The following is a 19,915-nucleotide window of genomic DNA, read 5'->3' on the forward strand; positions in this document are numbered from 1 at the left end:
TGGAAAGCATATACCTTACATTTGTCCATAGTCACATTTCTCTGAAGCATGGCAGAACATTTTATTGAACAATTAAATTAGGGTAACTAATTTAATTTCCTGTTTGACCTTGTTTTAGTCACAAATACATGAAAGTTGTAAAAATTCTTGGTGCTATTTAATAGCAGGAATAGTAAATGTTTGTACGTGTGCTGACCAAGACCAGAGGGCGGGAACACATTACACCAGTTTTAAAATCGCTGCATTGGCTCCCCGTGCGTTTCAGGGTTGATTTTAAGGTTCTTTTAGTTGTTTATAAATGTCTTAATGGTCTTGGGCCTTCTTATCTATCTGATCTGCTTTTAAATTATGAGCCCTCGCGGACCCTGAGGTCCTCTGGTACCGGCCTTTTAGTTGTTCCTAAGGTTCGAACAAAAACTTATGGTGAGACGTCTTTCCACTATTATGGACCTCATTTGTGGAACAGCCTGCCAGAGAACCTCAGGGCTGCAGAGACTGTTGAAGTTTTTAAAAAGAGGCTCAAGACCTACCTTTTTAGTTTAGCTTACAGCTGAATTTTATTTCATTTATTTATTTATTTATTTATTATTTATATATTATTATTTTTTGTTATTATTAGTAATTATTTTACTATATACTTATTTATCCAGTGTTTTTCCTCATGGGGATCTTCCACACCGGAGACTATGCCCGCTCGGTCTGTGGGGTCATTACTGTGGGGACCGCCCTGGTTCGGGGTGGCTGGGGGATCCTGCACTGCAGCCCTGGCTGTGGTGTGGATGCCGGCCTGCCCTGATCTGGGCGGTTCCCCGTGGTGGTGGCCTCTGTGGTCATTGGTGGGCTGGCTCCCGGTGTGGACAGATCCCCGAGATACCGTTTCCTCATTTCAGCGTCAAGCCAGATTTTAATGTTGCTTTTAATGTTGATTTTAATGTTGATTTTAATGTTGATTGTTGTTGATGTTGCTCATGTTGGGGGTGGTGGGGGGGTAGTATGTGTGCAGTGTGGTTGTCGGTGTGATGTTGTGTGTGAGTTTATGAATTGAATTGATTTTATTACTGATTTTATTATGTAAAGCACTTTGTGTTGCTTTTTTCTTTAGTATGAAAGGTGCTATATAAATAAAGTTTGATTTGATTTGATTTGATTTAAAGTTTGATTTGATTATAGGGCTTTTGTTGGACTTATCTACCAAGCACAGTGTGTTTGTAATGCGCTCACTCACACACACTCATGAATGACATCTTACTCTTAAACGTTTTTTTCTCTACTCTGCACACATTTACACCAAAAGGGACAGCAGGGGACCATGTGAAATTCAACATGCTTCAACATGAGAAACCGCCGCATCACCTGAGCCATGGCTGTTCAGAGAAGACAGAATATGTCATGGGAATCTAGACTGAACAGTGAACACACTTATTCAGACTATAGTTTAGGGTACAGAAAAGAGATGTAGTAAGAGCCCAAAACACATCTGTAAAGGAGTGTGACTGCATCTGTCAGCAGTGATGAAGGCCTCACTTTAGCCGCTTTCGGACAGAGTAGTTCTAAGAACGCAGTTATCAGAACTGTCCTACTCAAATTCCGTTCTGATAACTATCCTTCCCCAGCGGAACTGTTTCAGTCTGCATTCGCACATGAGTCGGGACCAGGTCGGGACTTTGCGCCACGCGCAGCCGTCTGCGTCAGTGACGTGTTACGTTAGCCGTTTAGCGCCACATTCAACAACAAAACAAAACAAAACAAAACCGGTAAAAGTAGAAAAAACACCACAAAGAAGCTAATATGGAGAGCGGGGAGGCCACCGTGTTCATGGTCTGCATGATGGTGATATTAATCATGGACGATCACATCGGGCGTCTAACATGGAGGCTGGAAAAGCTCACAGACCGACCACCACACACCTACGTCAGATGCGTTCTATAGAACCATGAAAAGACCCGACCTTGGAGAAGGAGCTAAATGGTTATAAGAACTGAGGGAGAAAGCCCCGAGTTCCTGTATTTCCGAACACGGGAGAAAACGGCCCCGCGGATTAAAAGGTTATTAGAACTGCCAAAGGTTCCTACAGTCCGAAAGCGGCTTTTGTTGCTGGAATCTTTTCTAGTTAATAGTGCCAGCAGGAATCCAAGCAGCAGTGAAAAAGTAGGCTCTTTTTTGTTTCTGTTCATGTGATGTGTGTGTCCATTTGAACACTCATATTTATTCTTGTAAATACTCTCTGTCTTCCAGAAACATGCATCTGAGAGCACAACTAGTTTTGAACAGAGGCTTCAGGTGATGCTGCACAGAGTGGGCATGGCCAAAACCCCACCTGCTGAGACCAAGATGTGCCAGGTAGGATGTGCAACCATTGAAAAGCTGTTTTCTGAACTGGTTGTAAAAAAACTCACAACATAATCCAAACACCACATTTCACATTTCAGGGATCACACTAAGAATACTGTAGTTTTTTTGCAGCTTGGGTTGAATATCAGTTCTCTTCATAATTTGTCTCATGATAAAACCACAGAGGTGACTTCCCGAAGTGAAGTCATAAAAAGGAACAGGCAAACACGTCCTGCTTCATGTCACACTGGCAGACCTGCAGTACTCTGCAGTACTCTGCAGTACTCTGCAGTACTCTGCAGTACTCTGCACACACTGTAACTGTAACTAATCTTCTGACTCCAGCTTCTTTTCCCTCCACACCGTGTTTTACGTGGTTCCTGGTAAATCATGAGCTGTTCTCCGTTCTGTGGTGAGGCCTTGTGTGTACAGTGTAAATACAGAATGAATTCATTTGGTCTTTTTGAATCCAAAACAATGTTTGCATCAGACCTGTTCTCTGCAGATTTTTTTTTTTTTTTTTTTTTTTTTTACCAGTGAATGCTCTGTCAAATAGTCAGAGCTTTTCTGAATAGGCTTTTGTAATTTGATGTTGTTTAATGTGTCTGTTGTAGAATAAAGATGATGAGCTGAGAAAAGCCAACTCTGAAGGTAAGCTTGAATTAGCTCTGTAATTACCTCTCACTTATTCCCATTGGAGTCATTTGTGTAAATACTAAATAGGTCACATATAGTTATATTTGAGCATAATGAACCTGATAATTCCTCCTGCTTTTGCAATGGACAAAATAAAGAACTGATTTGCAGATATGTTTTTGCTCATGATAAACTGAGGTGAATCGTGATGTGAGTAAACAAGACAAATATATCAGTACATAAATACATGCTGGTCAAAAGTAATATGAGCATCTTCTAATGTGACTGGCTGAATCTGAATGTATGGGAAAACTAATCAGCTGTGAGTGTGTCCCTCTTGCAGCGTTTCTAGAATAAAGCACTTGAATCCAAGCGATTCCACGTGTGACAGCTGGTGCCCAAATGATTTAAAAGATGAAAGTTTTAAGCAACAAAACCAGAAGCGCTCAACATTTTCTGACCATGTTTTCATTTTTAGGAGAAACTTTGGTTGAGTAAAATAGCAGCTCCATGAATAAGTGATGCTGCTGCATTATGTACAGCCAGCCTTTGGCCAGTCAACATGTTTTCTTCTGTATACATAAAATTCATACTTTTTAATCATTTCACAATTGTTCATCTTTATGTCTGAGTAATATCATAACAGTAGACATTGCTTTCAAACTAGAAGTATTTTTCTTCTTCTTTTCAGCCCTATTTGAGTCATCATCAGCAACATTTGTTTAGAAGCATCCTATGTAGAGTTGTGTAACAATTCGAATGGCTTTTAGAGGCGTTTAAAGTTTGGACTAAATGTCCCCCTGCTCTTCTGCTGCCTCTGTCCTTCAGGTGCTATCCTGGACAAACCTGAAGCCCCTCCACCATACATCAAGCCCAGAACCATGTCCACCTCATCAGGTATAATATGTTTGATGTCTGAGCTCATTTCTAAATGATACAAACAACAATATTCAAATATGTGAAGAGAAACCAGCAATGAACTCACCCTACAAGCAGTTATTGTCTGTTTCTTACAAGATATTGAGTCTTTTTAAACTTTTAACTTTCTGTTCACGAGTTGTACATATTTAATATGATTGGTCAGAATGCCAGCCACAGAAAGGTTTAGGCAGTCATAAAATATTACAGACACATACAGACACATTGTAGGTTTTGTTTTTTATGGGATTTTTCAAAACCAAAAATCTAACCAAAAGCAGAGATGCAGAGTAATAGCAGACATCTTTTAAGACGGTTCAAGGAAAAATCCATTTACCCTGCACTGGACTAACTCATCTGCATAACTACATTTTAAAGATTTTTATTAAGGTACACCATGAGCTGAGGCTATAGTTTCTGAGTGCAGAGACATACAGCTGCACAGACGTCCCACAGCTATCAGGACAGGTGCACACAGATGAGCCAAGCACTCTTCATGTCTGAGTTAGCATATCAGCTAATAATGTGCTGCTAAATGCTAGCATTAGATAGACCTTGTAAGTTAGCTTCACCCTGCTAATTGACTGGATTGGTGTTATAAGTTTGTAACATATGAAGAGTTGGAACCTGGGTTCTGGAGTCTGTGACTGTCACAGCTGTTCTGGTAACTTCTAATGGAACTCATTTATGCCTCCTACCAAACAACAAATGAAGATTTTACAAAGGTTGAAAACTTGATCCTCACAGGAGGCAGTCTTTAAACAAATCCTCCATAATTTGTTCACCTGGAGTTTCTGGTCAGAATGACCTGCATCCATTAGCGAGTCTCCTCGTAATGCCCTGTCACTCTCACCCTTTTTTCAAGCTGACCCCAGGCTTCCCATGAGAGCACAGGACCCCATCCGACCAGATCCTCTACTTTACCCAAAGCCTGCTGTCCCTGAGCGCCCTAAAGTCCTCCTGCCACCCAAACCTAATATTGCAGCCAAACCTCCAATCCCCACCCCAGCTGCTCCTGCAGGAGGGGTGCCCCGTCCCTCCTCTGCTCCCCCCTGCAGCAGCTCAGCAGAGCAGGTTCAGCTCACACCACACACACATGATGGCAGACCAGCAGAGACGGCAGAACAGGTAACACAGCATTTAGCTGCAAGTTTCTTTCATTGTTGCAAAGAAAAGCAGATGGAAGACTAAACTTTCAAATGGAAATCTGGGACTTACAGATACAGAGTACCAGCACAACAGCATATAGTTCTACACTGTAACACACAGTGCTCACATAGTGTGTACTGATGGCAATTCTTTAGTGGGAGAGAAAGAAAAACATCACTTATAAGCCAAGCAGACATTTCCTTGTTTTCTGCTTTTACATTAGGAGTGACAGCAGACTTTGTGTACATGTATACACACACATACATGTGAACATCCTCTACAACACGTGACCCTAACAGATTCACCATTTAATTGATATTTAACAAAGAATAACATCTGCAAAACCCGCCACCCCCTCCCCACTTAACCTCAACTCACCCTGACCTCCAGCAAGCTTGTTGACCACCATCACCAACATGGGCCCTGCCAACAGAAACACTGTCTGCCTCCACATACCTGTGTCATTCTTGAATTTGCTGTCATTCTGTTTCCCTACTGAGAATATTCTGATCCATCATCAGGATGGACGCCATGAGGGTGCCCAGGGAGCAGCCTTCAGTCTGTCCCCCAGGAAAGAACTGCTTCCCTCAGCATGGAGGGGTGCCAGTGCACGAGACTGCACTGAGAAAGCACAGCCAGTGACAGAGGGTATGTTTGGTCCATCTCATTTCAATTGGCCGGTCTGATAAGAGCTGATGATCATTTATGAGAACTTGTGATTGGTCCAGTCAGAGCGGTGTGGTCATAGGGACCAGTTCAGTGGGAGCCAGAGTATCTGTCACATTAAAGCTGCCAACTTTTTTTTAGTCATATTAGCTTGAACTGTCATGGGATTCTGGAAGTAGAATATTAAATAGGCTGTTTAGGAAAAATAACGAAATCTGTAGCTCCCTCTGAAGCCTGTAATCATGCTTGCAAAAATCGAGCGCTCCCGGCTGTTTTTAACCAATCAAGTTAGGGTGGAGGAATCCTACCTGTCAATCACAGCTTGTGCACACGCTGCTGAGCGTGAGTCTGCCCCAGCTTGTGTGCGCTCACACTGGTGTGAACTCACGTGCACAACCTCGTCCACAGAGGGGGAGGGGTTTGGGGGGCGATTCGGAGCTTGTTAGAGGTTGGGGGAGGGACCTGAAAGTTGTATCAGTTCGAATTTTCCGACTTTAGACTCGTAATTTTGAAAACCTGCCGACTGCAGCTTTAAAGCTGCCGTCTGCAACTCTTTTTCAAGCATAATGCCTGGAACTGTCCGGGGATTCTGAAAGTAGTACATTAAATACCCCAATACAAAAAAATGAGTTCTCTAGGTCCCCTATATGTCCCGCTAGGTCCCTCCAAAGCCAGCAGGTTTGTTTACAAAATTGCAGACCGGACCGGTAAAAGGTAACCAATCAGGTTACGAGCTGGGCTCTGCTGCCTGTCAATCACCGATTGTGCACGCGCGATACAAGGTAGGCTCGTCCCCACGCTTATTTATCTAGACTATTGAACTTCATTACGGGCTAGTCTACTTACTGTGTCTTCCATGATCGCAAATGACAGGTGAGTTGATGAATGAGGAGTCGTGTACGCGCATCTGGCGTGCACGTAGACGTGCACGAGTTCTCATGTGTTTTGATGGGGCGGGACAGGAAGTTGAATAACTTTTTATTTTTCGGTTAAAAAATAAGCATTTCTTGCATTTTGCGACTACGGAAGTCACCGTTTTCAACTTCAAGCGTTCTGATAGATCATGTAAACTCTTAAAATGCCAAAAATTAGGACTTTACGTATGACAACAACAAATCCTGCAGACTGCAGCTTTAAGGAGTTGGCTGCAGTGCGCTCACACTGAAACACCACGGTTGTTAAGGTTGCATTCACTCACAGTAGTGTATGTAATGTGCATGGACATTTACAGTACATAGGGTCGTTTATAATGATGCTTGATATGTTCCCTCCCTGACTGCCTGTTTCTGTTGTGATGGGAATTCAGTTTGTACAGTTGCGAGATTTATAGTCTCATAATATAACAGCTGAAGTCTGTGTTTGTGTGTGTGTGTGTGTGTATCTGCATACTTTCAGTGACTCTTGCAAAGCCACGCCAACACGTGAAGGCCTTTCCACAACGCAGGGCTGTGTCGGTTCATGAGGATGCTCTGTCCATGACAAAAGGTGAGGCCAGAGTATGCATGTAGGATGAGAGCATTACACAAAGAGATGCAGCTTACAGCTAACGGTGCGAGTCTGAAACAATGGGCCTCATGCAAGAACATTTTCATATTTTTATTCTTAATTTCTCTTACTTTTTTCTGCTAAAGCGAAGAAATGGGAAGTTATTACGAGTGCTGTTAATTAGGTGTCACCTGTAGTTCGTAATGTCACCGAAATAAAGAAGAAATGGTTTGATATGAAAATGGCTGAAAAACAAACAAAAAAACGTCTCGCCATGGCCAGGCGATCGATGACTGCAGCTAAAGCCATGCAATCAGTTGTTGCCTCATCATGATGGCACTTTGATGGGGCGGTCCATGAGGGGGGTCTTCTGGCACCACACCTTCTGGTCTGCCTGGGCTGGTTCAGGTGGAGACCCTCGTTCATGGCAATATTGTGCAAATCTGGCATGCCACATTTCTCTGGGCTATAGTGTGTATGGAGACACACCCACCTGGCCTTCAGCTCAGTACGCTCCACAACAGCACGGGTGCTTTGATGCATATATGTGTGCAGTCTATTGCTCCGATTATGATTGGCAGTCCAGCGACGGCATGAAAGTCCCTCTTAATTTGTACTTGTTGGACAGCGGTGTATGGGAATCTGATGTACCATGGGTGATAAACTGATGAGAGCTTTGATGACCAAGAGGAGCGCATGACTCACAGAGGACTGGGACACCCCCCATCTGTCTCCAATTTCCCTCTGAAAGGTTCCAGTGGCCAAAAGTCCAAGGGTGGTGAGGACCTGGACGTGTGGTGGAATTGGGTTTGATCGGTGTGTTTCTCTCTGGAGTTGTGGCTCTAGCATGCTGCATATTTGCAGCAGCACAGTCCTTGGAAATCTAAATCGCGATGTCATCCATTGGTCAGTCTGCACGGTCTCGGAGCACACGCTCTCTTCCAAGAGCCTGACGCACTAAGGCATCCAAAAGTAGAAAGTCAGCCGCTGGTTACGCTTCCCATTGACCTTGTTATATACAGAGTCAAATTAACCTTTAATTAATGCATAATCTGTTACCCAGGTGCGTTGGTCAATGACATCACCAACTCCACCCACAAGCTTTCACAGAACAAATCATCCGTGTCCAAAATAGTAGTTCACACAGGCATAAACGATCTCAAGCTGCAGCAATCAGAGACCCTTAAGCAAGACTTTATCACCCTCATCCACAGCATTGAACAGTTAAAGAAACAATGCATCATCTCCGGCCCACTTCCCTCACCTCGGTTTGGGGACATCAAATTCAGCCGCCTGCAACAACTTCACATCTGGCTCAAAGGATACTGCAACTCCAACAATATTCCATATGTGGACAATTTTACAACCTTTTACAATAGACCATACCTTTTCAAACACAACGGCTTACATCCAAATCATACAGGATCTCATCTTTTATCCATGAACATTAAACTGACTCTTCAATCAAATAAACCATTTTCAGATTGACGGTACAACAGCCACAACTCAGTCAAACTCCAATCTTCTCCAGCCAAACCCTCATCTACAGTACACCATATACCAGTTCACATCACCAGCAGATGTTACAAACACCTCCAGTCACATCCATACACTAGTTCCAGATGTCTCCGCCCCATACACCAAGCACCTCTGAGAAAAACAACCCCACAACAGAAGTTTTCCTCAACTCTTAACATGGCTATTTTAAATGTTCGATCTCTTTTAAATAAATCTTTTATCATAAATGATCTGATTTTAGACCATAATATCGACTGTCTCTTTTTAACTGAAACCTGGCTTGGCGCTGACGCACCAATTACTCTCACCGAGGCTTCCCCACCAAATTTAAATTTTTTATTTTCTATCAGGGGTGGCAAAAAAGGCGGTGGAACTGCATCTATTGCTCGAAGCTCAGTTTTAACAAAGACAGTTCTTTTAAATAATTATTCTTCTTTTGAGCATCATTCCTTTGTTTTCAGCAACCCACCTGTCTTATGTGTCACAGTCTACAGACCACCTAAGCCTCCTTCCTGTTTTATTCATGAGTTTTCTGACTTTTTAACATTTATACACTCAAAATACAGCAAAATTTTAATAACTGGTGATTTTAACTTGCATATTGACAACAGTTGTGATTTTTATGCAAATGAGTTTTTAAACCTATTGAACAGCATGGATTTTAAACAACACGTCACACAGCCTACTCACAACAGAGGACACACCCTAGATTTGGTCATAACCTATGGCCTGTCCACTGGTGTGTCCTCTGTTGTTGACCTGGCTGTGTCAGACCACTACTGTGTGTTTTTTAATGTCACCAGTTTTATCCAACAGGAGGCCCCGGTGAGAACCGTGAGGAAGCGGTGTATTACTTCTGAAGTGGCTGCAGATTTTATTGACATTTTACATCATACCCCTGCACAGTTTTTACCTGCATCGTGTGATTTTATTGTTGATTATTTTAACAGCAAACTGAAGTCAGCCATTGATGCTGCAGCTCCACTTAAAACAAAATCCGTAAAAGTTAAAACCATACCACCGTGGAGAAATGAGAGAATCAAACAAATGAAAAGGAACTGCAGGAGAGCGGAAAGAAAATGGAGGAAAACAAAATTAACCATTCACTTACAGATTTTTCAGGAACAACAAAAAAATTACAACAGTGCAGTAAAACAGGCAAGAACCCTCCATTTTTCAAATCTTATTACACAGAACAAAAATAATCCTAAATTCCTTTTCAAAACATTCGATCTTTTAATAAACACAGATTTTAACAAGTCCTCCATCCCAGCATCAGACACTGCATGTGAGGACTTTGCAGACCACTTCAGAAGTAAGATCAATGCTATTAGATCCAGCCTTTTATCTCAACAAAATGTTGATTTTAACATTTCTGAAGAATTGTTTTTACCCGAGGAAACACTGGATAGTTTTGTCCTGGTTGATGCCAAGATGCTTGGTCGAGTTTTCTCCCAACTAAACCCAACAACCTGCCTTTTAGATCCCATTCCCACATCTCTTTTAAAGACTTTTTATGGTTTCTTCGAGTGTGAGCTTTTAAATATTGTAAATTGCTCTCTTCAGACGGGTGTTTTCCCATCTGCCTGTAAAACTGCAGTGGTGAGGCCCCTTCTGAAGAAGAGCAATTTAGATCACAAGATTCTTGATAATTACCGACCTGTATCCAACTTACCGTTTTTAAGTAAAATTATAGAAAAAGTTGTTTTTATCCAATTAAATGAGTTTTTAAACAAACACAATATTTTTGAGAAACATCAGTCTGGTTTTAGGAAGAACCACAGTACAGAGACAGCCCTTTTAAAGATTGTAAATGATCTCAGGTGTAACATGGACTCACAGAAGCTTTCAGTCCTGGTGCTGCTGGATCTTAGTGCAGCTTTTGATACAGTAGATCACCACATTTTATTAAACAGACTTAGAAGCCTGGTGGGTGTCTCTGGCACTGTTCTTAAATGGTTTTATTCCTATCTCACGGATCGACAGTTTTTTATAAGTATGGATACATGCTCCTCAAGAATCCATAAAATCAAGTGTGGGGTTCCCCAAGGATCAATTTTAGGCCCATTGCTTTTTAATCTGTACATGTTGCCACTTGGGGATGTCATCAGGAGACATGGCATTAGTTTTCACAGCTATGCTGATGATACACAGCTTTACATTGCCGTGTCTCCTGATGACCTAGAACCAGTTAACGTTCTTTTAAACTGTATTTTAGATATAAAGTCATGGATGGCAGAGAATTTCTTACAGCTCAACCAGGGCAAGACTGAAGTTTTAATTATTGGTCCTGAAGACAAGAGAGAGATAATTTTACCCAAACTACAACATTTTAAATCTTCTCAACATGTAAAAAATCTGGGTGTTCTTTTTGACTCTGAGCTGGATTTTATCCAACATATTAGAAATGTAACAAAGACAGGATTTTATCATCTTAAAAATATTGCCAGAGTCCGCCCATTTCTCTCTCTTGCCAGCACGGAGGTGCTGATGCATGCTTTTATTTCTAGTAGAATAGATTATTGTAATGCCCTGCTCTCTGGTCTTCCCAAAAAAAGTATTCATTACCTACAATTAATACAGAATTCAGCTGCACGTGTGCTGACCAAGACCAGAGGGCGGGAACACATTACACCAGTTTTAAAATCGCTGCATTGGCTCCCCGTGCGTTTCAGGGTTGATTTTAAGGTTCTTTTAGTTGTTTATAAATGTCTTAATGGTCTTGGGCCTTCTTATCTATCTGATCTGCTTTTAAATTATGAGCCCTCGCGGACCCTGAGGTCCTCTGGTACCGGCCTTTTAGTTGTTCCTAAGGTTCGAACAAAAACTTATGGTGAGACGTCTTTCCACTATTATGGACCTCATTTGTGGAACAGCCTGCCAGAGAACCTCAGGGCTGCAGAGACTGTTGAAGTTTTTAAAAAGAGGCTCAAGACCTACCTTTTTAGTTTAGCTTACAGCTGAATTTTATTTCATTTATTTATTTATTTATTTATTATTTATATATTATTATTTTTTGTTATTATTAGTAATTATTTTACTATATACTTATTTATCCAGTGTTTTTCCTCATGGGGATCTTCCACACCGGAGACTATGCCCGCTCGGTCTGTGGGGTCATTACTGTGGGGACCGCCCTGGTTCAGGGTGGCTGGGGGATCCTGCACTGCAGCCCTGGCTGTGGTGTGGATGCCGGCCTGCCCTGATCTGGGCGGTTCCCCGTGGTGGTGGCCTCTGTGGTCATTGGTGGGCTGGCTCCCGGTGTGGACAGATCCCCAAGATACCGTTTCCTCATTTCAGCGTCAAGCCAGATTTTAATGTTGCTTTTAATGTTGATTTTAATGTTGATTGTTGTTGATTGTTGTTGATGTTGCTCATGTTGGGGGTGGTGGGGGGGTAGTATGTGTGCAGTGTGGTTGTCGGTGTGATGTTGTGTGTGAGTTTATGAATTGAATTGATTTTATTACTGATTTTATTATGTAAAGCACTTTGTGTTGCTTTTTTCTTTAGTATGAAAGGTGCTATATAAATAAAGTTTGATTTGATTTGATTTGATAATTTAAGTCAAACAGAATCATGTCAGCATCATTATGGGGTATAATGTATATTTATACATTATACCCCATTATAAAATTCTGTTCGTTCCTGAAAGAAAACGTAAAATACGAAAAGATTGGTGAATGCGCAAATTCTCTTAAATCACTCGTACAAACGATTTAAGAACAAAACTGTGCGTACGAACGGTTGTTGCATGAGGCCCAATGTTTGTGAAAGAACCCAGATATTTTCAGAACTTGACATTGTGAAGATGTTCCAGATGGACTGAAGCTCTGAGTGTTCTGATGTGTCACGAGTTAATGTGCACACTGTTGAGTATACACTTCTGTGGGCGTAGAAAGGGCTGTTCAAATCCAATTCAATTTGAAAGCATGAAAGTTAAGGTTACCACAGTAACTCCACAACCTGTTGCTATTTGATGATGAACTGATCAAGCTCCACCCGTTTACTGTTAGTAACGGGGCGGCCGTGGCTCAGTGGTTAGAGTCGGTCATCCAATAACCGGAAGATTGGCAGGTTTGATTCCAACTCTAAAAAAGAAAAAAGATTGGTGGAACTGACAGCTGGAGGGGTGTCAGTCCACCTCCTTGTCACGGCTGAGGTGCCCTTGAGCAAGGCACCGTACCCCAATGCTCCCCGGGCGCTGTGATTGGCTGCCCACCGCTCCAGGTTGGCATCTGTCTCTGAGTGTGTGACCCTGTGCATGTGCATGTGCATGTGCATGTGCACGTGCATGTGTCAACAGGTGCCAACCTGGATGGGTTAAATGCGGAGGACAAATTTCGTGTGTGTGCATGACAATAAGTCGGATCTTAATCTTAATGTCTTCACTCAGATCTCTGTGACACTCTGCTGTTAAAGGGGCATTCATTGGCTGATTTATGCAGAATGCCAAATTAGTTTGTTTTCACAACTGATGGTAATGAAAAGAATACCTCACCAGTAAGTGTCAAACATCTCTTATCTCTCAGAACTAAAGGCAGTTTTACAGAGGTCCCCCATCCGTTTCCGGGGCAACAGATGGGACCTGCCGTCCTGCAATGAAGATGAAGCACAAGGTGAAACAGGTGTTTATCTCATCGATCTGTCTTTGTTTTTCTTCCTGTCAGTCTATTTTAAACCTCCTCATCTGTCTATATCTACCCAGCCAGCGACAAAGGAACGCTAAGGGAGGAGAAAAAGAGGGCTCCTGTCCAGGAGGAGGAGCTGAAGGCAGAGGGAGGAGGATGTATACCAGCTGAAACTAAGCACCCACCTCCAGGAAAGGAAGAAGTCCGACAATCAGGGTTTTCCTCCTCTATAGCTCATGCTCAACAAGAAGTGACAGCACCCCGATTCTTTACTTCAGCTGCAGCATTTGAGAAAGCTCAGCCTGCCCTGGATAGTCCTCCAGAACTCACCCAAACCCTGGGAAAGTCGCCCGTAATCCTCACACCCCAGAACAAGAGCCCCAGCACAATGTCAGTTCCCCAAACTTTGGAAAAACTGCTGGTCTCCCCATCACTCCAAGAAAAGGTCCCCAGCACAAGCCCAGTTAGTTCTGAACCGTCAGAAATCCTCCAAACGAGTCTCGTGTCCCACAAGAAGAACAGCTGTGGCACAGCTGCAGGGGATCAGGGAAACAGCACACAGGAGAGCGGAGAGGTGGCCCCTCAGCAGCACACAGTGCACACAGAGCCGGCCCACCACAGAACTGAGCCCCCCCTGTCAGAATGACACACACAATGAGACTGACATTAGGAAGCAGGAGGGTGTGAGGTCCAGTGGGACTGTTTCCCTCTCATGTGAGCACAGCCGTGCTCCTTCAGTATGACAGCTGAAGCTGTAGTGCACACGGTTGGTCTGTTTCTGTGTGGGCTAGCTTCTGCACACTTACTGTTCGGGGTGAATAGACTTCTTCATTATTCAGTTTGAAAGAAGAGCTCAGTCTGATGGAGGCTGTATGAGACTTGTGCTATTTGAAAGATTTTGACAGCCAGGTTGTTTTGAAGGTTGTTCTTTCCTAATTTACCCCAAAAAGTCAAACTGTTTGCTGCAGCTAGCTAGAAAGAAATGCCCCGACTGTGTAACTGCTGAGTGAGTTGGTGTTCTGACAGATCATCTTCTGACTTATGACACCAATAATTAACATCATCCTGTTGTTTTGCTTCAGACTCACCATTCTCTGTCACTTGCATCTTTGCACTGTGTAATATGCAACCTTCAAAATGTATTTTATGTTCAGTGTAAACATGTTTCTTCATCATCAGCTTGGTGGATTTTTGTAGTAATCTCTGACAACAACAACTCATTTAACATGTTTGAAAGTATACGTCAACATTCATACTTTTCAGCACATCAAGACACATTTTTTTCTGCCTCATCTTACATTGATTTCAAACAGAGTTTAAGGCCGATAGTTATATATGTAAACTGAAGGCTACAAAATCCAGACTGCAGCTCGCACGTCTTTCCACTTTGCTTTCTTAATCCTTTCAGCTTCTAAAAAAAGACTGATCATCGTTCTGTTTCTTCAAACTGTAGAGAATTCACTGGCCTTCTTTCCCCAAACCACTCACTGACATCTATCCAGTCTGTGACTTTTGATTCAAGACAGTGACTGTGGAACCAAAACTGATAAGGTTGTTCCATTCAGCTCAAACTAATCTGCTTTAGAAAGTGCATTTCAGTGTTCTAGGTAATACTATTCAGGTTCAAACACATAGTGGATCGTTTTCCTACTTATTTAAAAGAAAGAACAGATACTTGAAAGTCTATTCCCAGTGAAATGAACTTATTATATGAAACTGGTTTCATATATAAGAATCTATTATTATCATCATTGTTGTTGTTTTTTTCACCTCAACAGTGAAGGGGGGTTCTTCACCAGGTCAGCACTTCCATTTTCAGCATATGAGCCACTGAGCTCAGGCAGACACATTTTCTGTCGAACATTTTCGAGTTCATGTGGGACAGATGTTCAGAAACAATGTGCTCCACTTTCACTCTCATCTGTCACCATATCATTTACATTTTGTCTTTGGTTCAGAAAACTATGCATTCCATCTGAGTTTGTGCTCACAAAGTCTACGACTCAGCAGGTGTGTTCCTCACTTTGTTCAGGAGCACAGCACCAGCAACCCAAACTAAAGGTTGGGTATTTCCCAATATCTTCACTCCAGATATTTGTCTAAGATGATTTCTCAAAAGTTTTATATTTGGAAATGTATTGCCAATCCCTTTCCTCCATGGGCCCAAATGATGCCATCCATGTGGGATAGTTTTTCAGATGTTTTTATTTCCTTCTTTTTACGTTAAACATTTTAGAATTATATATAAGAACAGGACACTGAAGCTTTGCATGTTTCTCCATCTGAGGGATCATATTAGAAAATGACTTTTCCAGTGATTCAGGTACAACTATGTATGGAATGATATCAAAGGAACATGAATAGTCTGTCTTTGAATCTCTCAGGCTGGTTGTGGAGACTGGTGTGTGTTTTGCTGTCAGTGACTTGAGCCCCCGCCTCAACATGGAGGAGAGTTTATTTTCTGCTGTCATGTTTGTCTTTGCATTGCACGCACTGAATATGTACAAAACTACACAAATGAAAAAGATATCAAGAAATGAACAGTCTGTAAAACCGTATCTAGACTTTTCAATAAATATAAAGAGGTTGTGTCAATATTTATCATCTTATTTTCAATGCGGTGTCCTTGAAAGAGTTTTTCAGGACTCACTCTGGGCTTAGGGACTCCAGTCGTACAACAAAAAGCCTGAATTTCAAGCTTGAATAGTGACTTTGAAGGTGATGCTGCTCAGTGTTTGTGTACTTTGACCCACACCAGAGATGTAAAAGTCCAAACACAGAAATAATCTGTTTGAAGAGTTTCAGTCAGGATTCAGAGTGCATCATAGCACAGAAACTGCACTGCTGAAAGTTACCAATGATCTCCTCTTAGCCTCTGATAGCGGACTTGTGTCTGTGCTTGTCCTGTTGGATCTCAGTGCTGCATTTGATACGGTCGATCACAGTATCTTATTACACAGACTTGAACATGTTATTGGGATTAAAGGAACTGCATTAGGCTGGTTTAAGTCATATTTATCTGATAGATTTCAGTTTGTTCTTGTAAATGAAGAATATTCCTCACACACAAGTCATGTGCCTCATTCACATTTGCCTGTTCAAGCCAGGACTGATATGCTTTATTGAGCACAGTCTCTTGCGTGAAAGAACAGAGGTGGAACAGGGTAGAAGTTGATCTGCCACCGAAACGCTTCTGAGCCAACAAAAGATATAGTAACAGAGGCATATGTGCATGAGTTTCACACATCATGAAAAAAATCATGCAACGATACTGTCATCATTCTGCTGATTCCACGACGCCGGCTTGATGTGTGTATGGACACAGGGCTGAACCACCTCTGTTCTGGAATGTGTGAATTACGAGGAACAGTGGCGGGTTAAAGGACAAGACCGTTTTTTTGACATTGGGCCCTTGATTTCACATTATAACATGATGTTCTACTCACCCCTGCTTGTTGTTGGTAATTTGGAGCTGTTCCGAAGATATTCGAGAGGCGTCTGGCTGCTCTCTTGAGATATTCGGCCATGAAACGGTTTCCTATGGGCAATGTTATACAGGCACAAACTATGCTGTTTATAATTTATTAATTACTGTACACTAGCACTGATAACGTGGAGGTGCGTCCGGGTTACTGTAATTTTGAATTTTTGTCGTAAAGTGGGTCTGTGGGCTGTCTGTGGTAGTAGCACGACGATGACGTCAGTAACACCCACTTTACGACAAAAATTCAAAATTACAGTAACCCGGATTTTTTGAAGTAAGCGACGCACCTCCACGTTATCAGTGCTAGTGTACAGTAATTAATAAATTATAAACAGCATAGTTTGTGCCTGTATAACGTTGCCCATAGGAAACCGTTTCATGGCCGAATATCTCAAGAGAGCAGCCAGACGCCTCTCGAATATCTTCGGAACAGCTCCAAATTACCAACAACAAGCAGGGGTGAGTAGAACATCATGTTATAATGTGAAATCAAGGGCCCAATGTAAAAAAAACGGTCTTGTCCTTTAACTATGGGATGTTTCAGGATCACCTGAGCCATCCCTAACTATAAGCTTTATCAGAAAGGAAAGTTTTTTGTACGGGCCTCTTGTGACCTCTTGTACGGGTCACTGACAGAGTTCGCAATAAGTTATGAAGGGTTCTATTGAACCGTTGGCACTGACCATTGCCAGCTGGATGGTATGGCGCAGTGCGAGACTTTTAAATACCATACAGATCACAGAGCTGCTGAATAAGGGAACTCTCAAAATTGGGGCCTCATGTACAAAGGGTGCGTATGCACAAAAAAGTGGCGTGCGCACTTTTTCACGTCAACTATCAGATGTATCAAAAGCTAAATGACCGTGGAAATGTGCGGTGCCTCACGGCAGCTTCAGGGCTGGCGTACGCACTTTTCTACAGCTGTAGACACCTAAGGTGATGTTGGGAAACTGTTATAATAAATAAATGTGAAAACAATTAGTCCTCAGACAGTGATGTGCACATTTGAGACACATGAACAATTAACCCGGAGAGGGAGAGGATTTGCTGGCTCATGATGGCGTCTGGCTCATCAGCCGCTTTTGGTTCCCGAAGGAAATCATCCTGGAACCGTGCGCAGAGCTGCGGCCGGCGTTGGAGCGCAACACAGCGAGGAGCCATGCGCTGCCTGTGCTCACAGGTGATGTGCACACTGGGGTTCCTATAGCAACCGGGGCATTCCAGAGGGAGCTGGCCAACCGATTGGGACTGTGCCAGTCTACCCTGAGCCGAGCCATGCCAGCGTGTGGGACAGAATTATCCGCATCTCAGCCACGTATATCAAATTCCCACAATGCAATTGAACAGGCCAACATTAAAGCTCAATTTGAAGCGAGAGCCGATTTTCCAAATGTAATCGGAGCTTTCGACTGCACCCACATTGCTATAAAAGCGCCATCACATGAGGAATTAAAAGTAGAATGGGAGGCAGAGCCTTCAGTTATCAGGCTCGTCTCTGTGGAACCAGCTGCCAGTTTGGGAGGCAGAGCCTTCAGTTATCAGGCCCCTCTCTGTGGAACCAGCTGCCAGTTTGGGAGGCAGAGCCTTCAGTTATCAGGCCCCTCTCTGTGGAACCAGCTGCCAGTTTGGGAGGCAGAGCCTTCAGTTATCAGGCCCCTCTCTGTGGAACCAGCTGCCAGTTTGGGAGGCAGAGCCTTCAGTTATCAGGCCCCTCTCTGTGGAACCAGCTGCCAGTTTGGCTTCAGGAAGCAGACACCCTCTCTACCTTTCAGACCAGGCTTAAAACTTTCCTTTCTGATAAAGCTTATAGTTAGGGATGGCTCAGGTGATCCTGAAACATCCCATAGTTAAGCTGCTATAGGCCCAGACTGCTGGGGGGCCTCATCTGTCACACCTTTCCTCACTTTACTCTCTTTATGTACATGTGACATTATTGTGGTCATTAACTCGTGTTTCCCTGTTCCAACAGGTATCCTTTGAATGGTGTTACAGTGTTTGTTGCCCCCCCCCCCTTTCTGTCTTCTCAAACCCCAGCTGGTGGAGGCGGATGGCCACCCTTCCTGGTTCTGGTTCTGCCAGAGGTTTGTTCCTGTTCAAAGGGAGTCGTTTCTCTCCACAGTCGCTTCAGGCACGCTCAGGACGGGAGATTGGACTGAAGACAAGTTTTCAGTGCAATCTGTTGGTTTTCTTAGCTAGGAAACTGTTTTTGAATTGGCTCTATATGAATGAATTGGATTATTTTATGAATAATTATGATTACAATGAATTGAACTCCAATTGGCTTGAATTGGACTTTATTATCTAAGTGCCTTGAGATGACATTTGTTGTAATTTGCCCCTTATAGAGAGGCAAAAGGTGTCCTCATTAAAGGATAAGACCGTTTTTTTTACATTGGGCCCTTGATTTCACATTATAACATGATGTTCTACTCACCCCTGCTTGTTGTTGGTAATTTGGAGCTGTTCCGAAGATATTCGAGAGGCGTCTGGCTGCTCTCTTGAGATATTCGGCCATGAAACGGTTTCCTATGGGCAACGTTATACAGGCACAAACTATGCTGTTTATAATTTATTAATTACTGTACACTAGCACTGATAGCGTGGAGGTGCGTCGCTTACTTAAAAAAATCCGGGTTACTGTAATTTTGATTTTTTGTCGTAAAGTGGGTGTTACTGACGTCATCGTCGTGCTACTGCCACAGACAGCCCACAGACCTGCTGCCAATTTATTCATTCGGCTAAAATTCAAAATTAGTAACCTGGATTTTTTGAAGTAAGCGACGCACCTCCACGTTATCAGTGCTAGTGTACAGTAATTAATAAATTATAAACAGCATAGTTTGTGCCTGTATAACATTGCCCATAGGAAACCGTTTCATGGCCGAATATCTCAAGAGAGCAGCCAGACGCCTCTCGAATATCTTCGGAACAGCTCCAAATGACCAACAACAAGCAGGGGTGAGTAGAACATCATGTTATAATGTGAAATCAAGGGCCCAATGTCAAAAAAACGGTCTTATCCTTTAAGCTGCTATAGGCCTAGACTGCTGGGGGGCCTCATCTGTCACACCTTTCCTCACTTTACTCTCTTTATGTACAT

General features: G+C 42.7%; 1 protein-coding gene across 1 annotated transcript in view; it reads left to right on the plus strand.

Moving 5' to 3' along the window:
• Positions 1–15,928, plus strand: part of carmil2 (capping protein regulator and myosin 1 linker 2) — a 130,591-nt gene extending 114,663 nt beyond the window's left edge. Inside the window, exons 34-41 of the mRNA XM_075469212.1 lie at positions 2,236–2,340; positions 2,946–2,982; positions 3,796–3,864; positions 4,751–5,013; positions 5,556–5,682; positions 7,096–7,185; positions 13,233–13,319; positions 13,409–15,928. Coding sequence (XP_075325327.1) covers positions 2,236–2,340; positions 2,946–2,982; positions 3,796–3,864; positions 4,751–5,013; positions 5,556–5,682; positions 7,096–7,185; positions 13,233–13,319; positions 13,409–13,977 — 1,347 coding nt within the window. The 3' untranslated portion in view covers positions 13,978–15,928. The remainder of the gene's footprint in view (positions 1–2,235; positions 2,341–2,945; positions 2,983–3,795; positions 3,865–4,750; positions 5,014–5,555; positions 5,683–7,095; positions 7,186–13,232; positions 13,320–13,408) is intronic.
• The last annotated feature ends 3,987 nt before the right edge of the window (positions 15,929–19,915 follow it).

The sequence above is a fragment of the Odontesthes bonariensis genome, chromosome 7, assembly GCF_027942865.1.
Source record: "Odontesthes bonariensis isolate fOdoBon6 chromosome 7, fOdoBon6.hap1, whole genome shotgun sequence".
NCBI lineage: Eukaryota > Metazoa > Chordata > Actinopteri > Atheriniformes > Atherinopsidae > Odontesthes > Odontesthes bonariensis.